The sequence below is a fragment of the Taudactylus pleione genome, unplaced genomic scaffold (assembly GCF_031769625.1).
Source record: "Taudactylus pleione unplaced genomic scaffold, aTauple2 ptg000205l, whole genome shotgun sequence".
Taxonomy (NCBI): domain Eukaryota; kingdom Metazoa; phylum Chordata; class Amphibia; order Anura; family Myobatrachidae; genus Taudactylus; species Taudactylus pleione.
This window is the reverse complement of record NW_028284607.1, coordinates 4,166,277-4,178,043: the sequence shown is the minus strand read 5'-3', so window position 1 is coordinate 4,178,043 and position 11,767 is coordinate 4,166,277. Positions and strand designations below refer to the sequence as shown.

General features: G+C 42.1%; 1 protein-coding gene across 1 annotated transcript; it reads right to left on the bottom strand.

The window, feature by feature from the left end:
• Positions 1-2,281: 2,281 nt before the first annotated feature.
• LOC148517977 (macrophage migration inhibitory factor-like) lies at positions 2,282-9,438 on the bottom strand. The gene is made up of 3 exons (XM_088477851.1): positions 9,217-9,438; positions 7,983-8,155; positions 2,282-2,445 (listed from the first exon to the last, which is right to left on the bottom strand). Exons 1-3 carry the CDS (start codon positions 9,322-9,324, stop codon positions 2,379-2,381), a joined length of 348 nt encoding a protein of 115 aa, XP_088333977.1. The 5' UTR covers positions 9,325-9,438; the 3' UTR covers positions 2,282-2,378.
• Between the last annotated feature and the right edge of the window lie 2,329 nt (positions 9,439-11,767).

Below are 11,767 nucleotides of genomic sequence, written 5' to 3'. Positions count from 1 at the left end.
CCCGGACTCGTGCCAGTTCTCACTTGTAGCCTTCTAGCACATTATTTGAACTTTATAATATATTGAAGAAACTGTTGCATACAAAATAAGTTACCATTTCAGCATAACGCACAAAAGGATATCTTTGTATAGAAGTATAATGAGGTACAGCAAAGCGAGGGGAGAGTTGGAAGTAGCAGGTATGAGTCCAGAATAAAATCTCTTAAGAGTATTATAGCAAATTATTAGAGATAATACATAAAAGCAGGTCCAGGAAGTCTCCTGACATACAAGTAAATACCGGATAAAACAAACACAAAATATACTGTACAGCAGGAGACTTTGGTCCCGTATCAAACCTGGAAAAGTCCTCGAGACGGTATATACTCACTCATATGGTGACATATTGGATATCAGAGGGGTTGGTACCCGTGTTGGGCATCTACCAGCCTAACTCTCTCTAAAGAAACAAGGGGCCATGTAGTATTAAATTTGGGTTGTCTGTCATGAAGATTGTATGCATGGAAAACATTACATACTATGTGCCAAAAGGAAATTAGCATTTTATAGTGCGGAAACATAGGAAGGTTCCTGCTGTTCAGAGTTTTAAGTATTTGAGCTATTGCAGCTGAAAGAATAGGAGAAACCAGTTTTATTATTTGAAAATAAACAAATGCAGTAACTCTGTGTGTTTTGGCAGCCACCAGATCAATCACCTTGGAGGGTGTCCCCACACCCCCAATTCACATAAAAACTACCCTCAAAAGGTAATGTTATCTAGTGGCGCTCATACAATAAAGATAAAAATAAGTAGTATAGTCACATTCCTTTAAACTAAATGCAAGGGCATGAATCCAATCTTGCTGCTGCTCCTATGAGTCAATTAGGGTAATCTCTCTGGGGGTGGTTGACAGGACTTATTAGGCAATTTTCTCCTCAAATCTCTCAGTGTTGTGGTCACGGATTCACGGAACAGCAGTTATGAAGTATATCTCAAAGGAAATAGGAGAAAGGCAAACCTAGAATAATCTCCTTTAATGAAAACTTCACACATACAAGCTACATATCCAGTGCAAATATTAATAAATAGGTATCCCTTATTCTGGCAGGAAAACACAATTACCGGCTGTATTTTCAGAACTTTAGAAAATAGTTCTGTAATTGCATGCTGCGAGATACACAGGATGCTCCCGGTGTCCTCGTACGTCACCACCGTTGCAAGGTCCAAACTTCCACTTAAACAGATCCCCCAATTGAGCCAATGCATTTTAACAAGGCTGGGTAGGCAAGTATTTAACTCCACAGGCCACCCTTAAATAGTTCAATTAAACCTAAACTCAACACAGACCTCCTATCTAAACAAAACCACATTTCTTTCCCCAATTAGTATCGCAGCACAGATCAGATGTTTCTATCTAGATGTAAAATGCCCAACGGCCAAACAATATTTGCAAAGTCCCTATCACATGATAGACCACGTCACCATATCTGGAAATCACATCTTCGTATTCACCTGACAGCTCTATAAAACAAGTAAACATATATCCGTCATAACTACATAAGTCCTCATCCAGTTATAGGCAATAGTAGATCTTTGATTGCTATTCCTGCGGAGCAAGCCAGTGTTGTCGGGGACCCGAGCGTACACCCAACCCTCGACGTCCCGGTTGTTCAGGAGAACCTCCGATCACATGGGTGGTTACGTAAGTCTGCATCTAACGCTCACGTCCCAGTTGTCCTGGGACAAACCAGCCTTGATAAAGACTCCAAGAAGGGGTTGAAACGTGTTGGCTCAATTGGGTGATCCGCTTAAGTGGCAGTTTCTGGACCATGCGACGGCGGTGCAAGAATCGGCATTCTCCAACTTAGCAGCGCGCTGAATTAAATCGCGGCCAATGTCTTAAACAAAAGTTTCAGGGCTAAAAGATAAAAGGCCAAAGGCTAGTCAGCTGAAAAGAAAAAAAATACTTTTTTCGGTTTTCAATTATTTTTTTTTACAAACACAGGCTACCAGGAAAATGAATAAAATTTGCAAATCATCTTATCGATCATTGGGCATAAGGCATCCCACAGAAGTTAGAAAGCTGGTTTTCTGTAAATAATCATCTTTATAGTGAACTCAAAATGATTAGGTGTGGTGGAATAGGCGTCCCGAGTACAACGGTCAGTTCTGCAGTATTATCAGATGTAGTTATCTTAGGCCACCAAGTGCTGTACACAATTTGGAAGTGAATGGACAACCTCCACCGGTTCTACAAAACTGTAGATATTACAGACATATAACTCAAACAAGACAAAAAAATAATTTCATTAAGATGTTTATTTCACATGGAATGTATTACACTGTAGACAACTGTGGTAGTTGATTCATCTGCTCATCAATTTTGAGTGACACACGGTTACGCAAAGGTAGATTTGTTCCAGCCCACATTAGCAGGATTTAAGTCAACAAAATTGAAGTAAACCCTGAAAAAGAAACAAGTCATTAGCTTCAAATACACAAAAAAGAAAAAAACATATTAGAATCACCATATCTGCAACCTACAGGTCTATAACTAAACCACATTGGTGGACATTACTAAAAATTGTATAGATGCAATTATCCAAATGACTAGTGTTTGTAATTAAACTTTTTCTCCAGTTACTGGTGGAACATCTTCCAGCAATATCCCCCAAATTGTTTTAGCATTTTTGATTCACAAATCAGTGAATACATCGTAGGTCAATTGCATATATAGGTCAACATTTTAAAGCTGTATAATTTAAGAATATATTAAATGCTCACACACAGATGTCCTCAAAATCTTTTGTTTTCATTAAAACATTTTATTTTGAACTGCAAGCAATGGAATATAATATAATACTGTCTTCTGTTATAAAATATAGGCTTTGGAGGAAAGCTGGGAGTTTCTGAATAATCTCACTTACAGTATGAGCTATAGCACATCCTTTATGTGCTCTAGATGGTGGGGATTCAGTTTACTAAGCTCAACAGGTCCCAAAGGATGAAACAACCTGCAGCCAATAGAATATGGCTGTCTCTTATCTCGTAACCGCTGTCAGTTTTGTGGGCTGGGAGCTCTACCATCTCCCGCTGAACGCCGATTGGTGGGCAATGTCACATTCTATCTCTGTTGACCCAAATACAGCTCAGTAGTCTCCAGGCTCACTTTTTTGCAAAGCCTCCTTTTACTGCAATTCACAGATCAAGGAGCATGTGCATCTGTCCGGATCACCTACACCTGGGTAATGAAAAGCTGCATCAGGTCTCCCTGGGGCTGTGCCAGGGCGTGGCAGATCTGGATGATTGTGCCCCCATTCCCCTGTGCCGCATTGCAGTGCTGCGGTTGTACCATGCGGACGTCTCTCCTACTATTATAGGTTTGGCCAATGGAACCCAGGTATGAAGCACTATGTAGTGCATTTTAGTAGAACTTATTTAAATGGGATGAATAAAGACTGGTGGGAAGGCGGGGGTTTGCCTGCTACCAGCCATTGTTGACATGATTTTATTTTTTTACAAAAAAAACTATACTTATACCCAAGCAAGTTCTGTGGGATAGTGGGATCAGATCAGGTTTCCAGGGGTGTATTTATAATGGGGTATAGGGTGTGCATGGGGCCAAGGGGATAACTGTCAGGCTGACGTTTACTCATACAGATCCATTCCTCCTTTCAGGCACTCACAACAGACCGAAGTAGAAGGATATAGGTAGTGACACACTGTAGAGGTTGGGAAAAGACTGTATGGCCTATACATTTTATTTTGTATAACAGCTACAAAGCCTTTGTCTCCCCACTGCCAGGGAACCAGCAGACAAGACACAGCACAGTTGGATGAAGTGTGGTAAAGGGACTATTAATGTAACTTGTAAGTTAAATTACACATATGTAATGGGTGGGGGCGGGTTACCTTAATGCAAGTGTGGATGTAGGGGTCTTTCTATGGTGATATAAGGGGTTTATGGGAGGAGCCTGATTGCGAAAAATGGCCGTGTCTAGGACACTGCATAAAAAGAGGATGGTGGTGAGGTCTGAGGGGCATTAAAGGGGTATGTTGTGAGATAAATTACAAAAGCATCCAGAAAAAGGGAACTAGGACCCCACACTTTTAAAGTGATGGGTCCCAGGGACCTACACATTTTTTTGCTCAGTGCAATCACTGCTCAGTTACAGTACATGAAGCCAGCAGGAAACAAGTCTGACAACCCTGTTTATCTATGGAGCAAGTCTCCTGGGCATATATTTACTACAGTGTGGGTTATTAGAAGTGGAGATGTTGCCCATAGCAACCAATCCGAACTGCACTTCTACCCGCACTTTAGTAAATATACCGTACCCCCTGGTCTCTTACCTACAGTGAAGCAAGCTAGAGGAGGTTGAGGAAAGGTAGGAGCCACAGCAGCAGGGGTACACACACACCTTTCATTACATTTTACATTAAAGAGTGTATTGTAGATTTATCATCACATATGCAGTGTTGGTCAAGATTAAACGATTTTAGTATAATACATTTCAAGTAATTCCCATGAGAAAGTGGTCAAATGATTTTAAAGATGTCAGATTATATATGGTATGGGGCAGTGCAGAATAAATCCGAGTGGGGTAAGGGAATATTGCTGAGGACAGAGATTATGTATGGGGTGCAGTGAAGAAGTGGTGATGTGTACAACACTGAGAATATATTACTACAGAGAGAACGAGTGAGTGTGTGTAGCAAAATTTGCAGTAATACAGAGAGTACTTACAGTGCTTTGAGAAGCATTGTGTGACATTTCCTAATAAATATTCCAAAACCAATTACTAAAAATGTAAATAACAGTTAAATAAAATAAAATGTATTCATGCCTCTTGTAATTGCAGGCTCATTATGTAAGCCACAAAGTCACAGAATTTGTTATAGGAAAAGATTACCTTTTGACAATATGTCAGCAAATGTATAAATAAAACGTAACCTGCTGTGAGTTCGTACACTATATTTACTGACTTATATCATTATTATACAGGCGTCACTGAAAACATGAACTCTGCCCACCAGGTCACTCTGGTTAGTGAGCTGCATATAATTTTAACAAGTATCACACAAAACATTCTTTGTTTATTGCCAATCCAACCCCAACAATGCGTCCTCTGCACTGCCAGCCACATACTTGTCACTTCCAGGGCTACTTGATTGCCGTCCCCTCCTCACTGCACCATCTCATACTTCCCATGCTATCCCTCTCACCATTATTGTCCGGCTCTGCTTCTTGTTAGCAGGCTAAGGTTGGCCGCTTATTGGGATCATAGTGCATTAATGATTAGGATGACTGTATGAAATACCTAGAGCATGTAAATACAGCATAAATAGAGAAGTGGAGGGGATTACAGCACAATGGAAACATTGCCCACCTGTCATTCCCGGTGAGGGATTCGGACAGCTCCCCACTCGCCTAGGATAAGAGAATTTTCCCAAAAACTACAGGTTGTAAGCTTACCTATAGATTGTAAACTTACGAGCAGGGCCCTCCTACCTATATATCTGTCTGTTATTACCCAGTTTTGTTCTATTTATGTTTCCAATTGTAAAGCGCAACGGAATATGCTGCGCTATATAGGAAACTATTAATAAAGATAAATAAGGTGAGTGGACATGGAGTAAGTACCCCCCCCCAAAAAAAAAACCTGATGTCAAAACAGCATCCACACAAATCACTTAGAAGACAATAAACTTGAACAAATGTGAGTAAGTTAACAAAACACAAACAAGATACAGCAGAAATCCAGCAGAAGATTTGTGTCCTGATCATACTAAAGCTGATTATTTTGGCCTGAATAATGAGATGAATGTATAGTAGAAATCAAACACTGCGCACCAGACGAGTAACACCATCTTCACCATGATGACTTTCAGCCATGGCAGTCTTGTCGGGATTAATGAGAACAAGAGATTGAGCTTATTCCCTACCATGTGGGTAGGGGAGTGATGAGGTTGGCTCAGCAGCCAGGATTGTGCAGCAAAGTAAGTGGGAGAGCAATGCTAATGTGGTATGTAACTTGTAGTGTGAGGAACTCTTGTATTGTCGCTTTTGTGCTATGATTGTGTGAGGTGTGTTTATTTATAATAATAATAATGAAAAAAAAAATCTTTAACCCGCTATTTGCCTAGGTGATTTATTTCACCTATGTGGAAGTACCAGGAAGGAAGAAGGCTGTCCAACTGACAGTGCAGTTAGCTGGTAAGGTGAAAAGTGCTAAACATTAACCCCTTTATCTTTGTCACTCGTAACCATCTTCAATTATCCCAAGCTCTAGGCAGCCTGGTTACCACTATAGCAGGAAAACTACTGTGGGGTCCTCTTGCAATTGTGAGAACCAGCCCCATGCTGGTCGCTTCATGGCAATGGTATAGGGGCAAGTTAAATCGAGCAGTACTTTGAAACAAAGCACATTTTTCATTGAAAGGGTCAGTAGGTTGGACTTTTCTACTTCTCGGCACATTGCGATATACTTTCAGTTTGTAGTGGATTCTCTTGAGTGTGAGTGTGTACATCTAGGTTTGTGCTTGGACAATCATGATGCATACCAAGGTGATTTGTGATGCACACTGAGCTTGATTGGTAAATGAGCTCCGCTCTTATTATTCTTCTTAAAGGGTCTCTCCAACCAAGTGTGTGACAAAGATGTGACATCTAAAAATTATTATTCTCCAGGCTGAGATTCCAGAGTAACAAAAAAAAGAATAAAAAAAGCATAGTACTTTTTCAATCCACAGCTAAGGCAGTTAGGGCAATATGCCATATGAGAGATGGGGAGAGGACAGAGAACAAGTGTGGTGCAGTTACTAGACACTTTAGAGACAAAGGGACAAATGTATAGAGTGGTAGTGACCTCTTTTTTCGGCTTCTATTGTTAACGTCACCCCCATAGCCAGCTACGGAGGTAAAGTGTGATCGGCACTTACTAAGCAATGAATAGCAAAGCTTTTAATCACTTGTCACCTGACAGCTCCATTTGAAGATGGCGCTATGTGTTACCAGTTACTTGTCAACCTCGTCCTAATGTCAGCTAACACTGAGATCTCGTGGGTTTTGCAGCATGCCCGTCAGATTCCATATCACATCCCCATAGTGCAGGGCTGTGATCACCAGAGGCGCTAGTTATTGTAACACCTCCCTGGTGACTGTCTTTATAGTACATCTCAGCACTCTGACATCCGGAATAACTGTGATAAGCGGCGATAACAGAAGCCAATCCAAGGATCCCCATCTGCAGTTTCCCGGTTTTTAGCTTTCTGTCCGTAGGACCATGTCCAGGCCGATCAGGCGAGTACCGTGGGTCATTCGGGTCTGTGTAAGCACTTACCTTCACCAGTCTTGGCTGCACGTGCACCTCTGCCTCCAATTAGCAGTGTAAACATGCTGTGTGTGTGTGTGTGTGTAGCAAGACCATGCATGCTGCATATATGTACTAAGTACAACATCCAGATGTAGCAGAGTACTGGCACACTGTGCTGGCCTTCTAGGCAACACACACATTCAATATCTAGTCCCTTCCCAGTAGCAGGACACAGAGCTGCATGTGATAGATGAAAAGATCATGGCCTTCCATATTCTATTACATTGAGCAGCAGGCAGCTATGTTATAGCACTTGCTCCATTGTCTCCCTGATGTGTTATACCCCCTTTTGGCTGAGGGAGTGTAGGAAGGCACTATTGTTACCAGCATTACTAGTCATGAATTAATAGTCTCTGTCTTCTGGGTGTCGGAAGATGCTGGCTGTATAATTCAATCCCAGGATTGATGTTTTGTTCAATCTCTGGATTACAAAAATGGGGCAGGGTTGGCTTCCCTAGTGGCGATGCAGGATGCCTCTTAGCACAGAGAAAGGAACAGTATAATACATTTGCCCCAATGTACAAGTGGGTGCACTTATAGTGAGATGACTGTGATCTGTTGACATGTCAAAGTAAACATAACTTGAATAGACATTTGGGATTGCGTATAATGACCATATTATATACCTGTCAGCGGGTACATGCAGTTCTTTGTTTAGCGTATCACTCAGCAACTTGGTGTAATTCTTGTTTTGTTGACCTCCAATCTTGCCAATGCTCTTCAGGCTGCAAAGAGCACATGGTTCTGTTGAGCCCCCAAAACTCATTAGCTGATCAGGCAGAATATGCACAGCGATGTACTGTAAAAGAAAGACAATACAGAGCAATTCAATGGAAGGCAAAACATCCTAACATAGGATCTAGGCCAGAGGTTCTAAAACTGGGCCCTCAAGGCTCGCCTACAGTTCAGATTTTAGAAATATCCATGGTCACACATAGATGGCTTCATTAGTACCTCCGTCAATTTGATTTAACCACCTGTGCCCAACCATGGATATCTCTAAAACCTGAACTGTTGGGAACCTCTGATCTTGGAAATTGATATAGGTGAAACAGTGATTAGCAACACACACAGTTACACCACAGACCATTACAAATACTAAACGCATCTTGATATTGACTAACTTTTATTTGTTCCATTAGCCATATCCCTTTACTGTATGAAGGCCAAGGGATATTATTATTTATGCTGGCTGCATTTACTTACAAATGCTTGAGGTTAGCATACAGACCAATGCTTGCTTGCATTTGCAATGGAAATAAACTTGAATGTGAATACGTCAGTACAACATGGATAAAGTGCATTCAAAATGCATTTCACCCATATCGCAGTGACTCCCAACAGCTGCCTCCCCTCTTTATAGCTACATTCTTTCCATGGATCGAACAAGCAGGGTTGTCATTTCTGTTGTGTCTTAATAGTATGCAAATAAAATGATGTACCAGTCACAGGCAATCTATAATGATGTATATGTAAACTTCACTTTATTTTTTATCAAGTGACATTTATTGTAATTGTTCTTTAGAAGAACGATACACACACACACACACACACACACACACACACACACACACACACACACACACACACACACACACACATACACACACATACACACACACACTCTCTCTGCAGCTACAAATGTGGTGACATCTTCGCACTGATTCCACCCTCAGGGAAGAGAGATAGTTAATGCAGATTAACAGGACACAGGGGAAGCAACGCTGTGCATCGCTCTCCGGGCTCCGTGCTATATAGGAGATGTATTCCATGTACCAGGCTGCTCATGTGTACATTTGGCTTTCATGGGGTATCACTACCCAAACCCCCTCCTCCATTCTATTCGGGCTCACCACGCACCTCTGCTGGCTTGCCGGTGGCTTTGGCGAGCTGCTCAGTCAGGCTGCACAGTAGGTTTTCGGGGACTGCGTCCCGGGCCACGTTGGTGAACAGCTTGAAGATGGGCATAATGTCTCCGTGCAGACAATGGTTGGCAAAATGGAGCGAACAGGTCAGTCGCAGAGCACGTGTGTCACTCAGACCAATATCTGACAGACCCGGACTGCTGCGCCCTCTGCCGGACACAGCGCCGAACAGCACTTCAGGCTATCCGAACTGTAGACGCTCTATGTAGGCCTGCGTATTTTTTTTTTTTTCACATATATATTGTTTTGTTGTGTGAGTAATTAATATTATATCTGTACATAATCTGTTTTGGCAGAACCTTCGCACCCATTTTTCATACCTGACAGATTTGCAGCCCAAATAGAAACCTATGGGGGCAGGAGCGCTTGAAGGACCTGATTCAGACCCACTCGCTAGGATGCGTTCGCTCGTAGCTGCCAATGGTTCGCATTGAGTGCGCAAACCACTGCGAGAGATCGGGAAGCGTTCGTTCGCTGTCTAGTGTTTACCGACAGCATCAACGGGATGCCGGCATCGGCAAGTACGTTCACACTTGCCAATGCCGGCAGCGAAAAAAAAGCGAGGTTGGGGGCCATGCTGCATCCGGCAGCATGGCTCTTGCTAACTATGTCGCCCAGTCAGCAACATAGTGGATACCCACTGGCCGATGGGACCGATATGCCGCTACGATCTGCCGAATCAGATGACATATCGCTCAGTGTGTACCCGGCATAAAGGTCTTCATGTGGTTTTAGGCGAGTTATCTGCCTCGCCAATTGATAGTCAGTTGAATATTTAGGGCCTAATTCAATCAAGTGCAAAAAGTCGCCGATGTGATTTTTTTGTGTATACCAGTGTATTGCGCTATTCAATTACCGGAGCTTTCGCACATGCGAAAACTCCATTGGCAGAAACAGGCGAAAAGTGTTCACCGCCTCAGAGGCAAGTGAAAAAATGTGCAAAATCCCTAATCCCTAAAAATGTGGGGACTTGGTTCAGAGCCCTTTGGACACTCCCCCTAATGACTAATGCCGTGTATCCACTTGCCGACAATGAAGGACTAAACGATAACGATATCGTTCAGCCGTTCATTGTATTGTGCAGTGCCCACACTGAACAATATGTTGTTTACGACATTTTACTGGACGATTTCTGAACGATTAATGACCAATTGAGCCTTAACGATGTCGTTATCGTTCAATCGCTCATTTTAATTGGCAAGTGGATACGCACCTTAATTATGCAATTTTTTTTTTAAATCAGCTTAAATCCCCCTATAAATGACGTCACTGCAGCAGATGTATTTTTAACAATATATAAAACTACACTTTATAGACACAAAAATGCACTAGCACCCATGTTAATGTACCCCCAATTTAACTACAACTATTATTTTTTCCAAAAGAAAAATAGCTTTATATCAAATTTCAACACTTATGCAAATTTGCATATAACAGCAATTTGACTAAATTTAAGATCACAAAGTACTTTTAGTAGGGCTATTAATACACTTCTATGTTGATTTCCAGTGTCAGTTAGGCTTTTTATGGGTACAGAATGATTTTCCCAAAATATACTGCACTTTTCGCTGGTTTCGCCATTCTCAGTTTTCACACATATGCGTTTTTGCCTGTTTTGCAATTGAATAGGACAAAAAGCGGAGCGCGCATTGAGAAAGTATGCAGAAAGTTTGCTTGAAAACTGGCGAATGAGGCGAAAACATTGCATCAGCGAACACTTTTCGCTGAACGCGACATTTCGTATCTTATTGAATTCGGCACTTAATGTCAGTTTAATTTCCACTAGATTGTAAATTCTATCATGAGCATGACCAGCCCTATGGATTGTTTTAATATATGTTTTTATTGAATGTATTTCTCTGTTGTATGTACAGATATTCCCTGTTACTTCTTTGCTGCTTGTGCGGCAAATCGCGCCATGCATGGCGCGAGTCGCGTGCCCGCGATTGGATACGTGCAGCCGCGACCTCATAGGATTGCATGGTGCGATTGCTGTGCACGCCATAGCGTACCGTAGCATATGCAGGCACGGGCAATTGCATGGTGCGATGTGTGCGCATGTTTGTAGCACGATCAGCAACGATGTAACTGGATGCATCTGTATTCTCCGTTTTCCCCACTGTCCAACACTTTGGTGAATTATGAAGCCTTACAAATCTATGTCAATATTAATAATAATGTTGATTATTAGAAATAGTATTGGTTTGTGGATAGAAACATCGGTAATAACAAATAATTGTATGCTTTTAGAAAGGGGATGCGGTCAATATCCCGGCGTGCGGGATACCTGTATTCTAAGCACCGGAATCCCAACACCTGTCAGAATCCCGGTGCTGGCATCCCGACCGCCGGCATCCCAAAGATAAGTTAGGGTTAGGCACTAAGGGGGGAGGGTTAGGTTTAGGGTGCAGGGAGGTTAGGTTTAGGCACTAGGGGGGCAGGTTAGTTTAAGGCACCGGGGAGAGAGGGCTAGGGATAGGGAGAGG

Coding starts and splice junctions, on each gene's coding strand:
- LOC148517977 (XM_088477851.1), bottom strand. CDS start 9,324: ATGCCCATCTTCAAGCTGTTCACCAACGTGGCCCGGGACGCAGTCCCC. Junction 8,156..9,216: donor CCACCGGCAAGCCAGCAGAG/GTGCGTGGTGAG, acceptor TTTCTTTTACAG/TACATCGCTGTGCATATTCT. Junction 2,446..7,982: donor CTGCATGTACCCGCTGACAG/GTATATAATATG, acceptor TTTCTTTTTCAG/GGTTTACTTCAATTTTGTTG.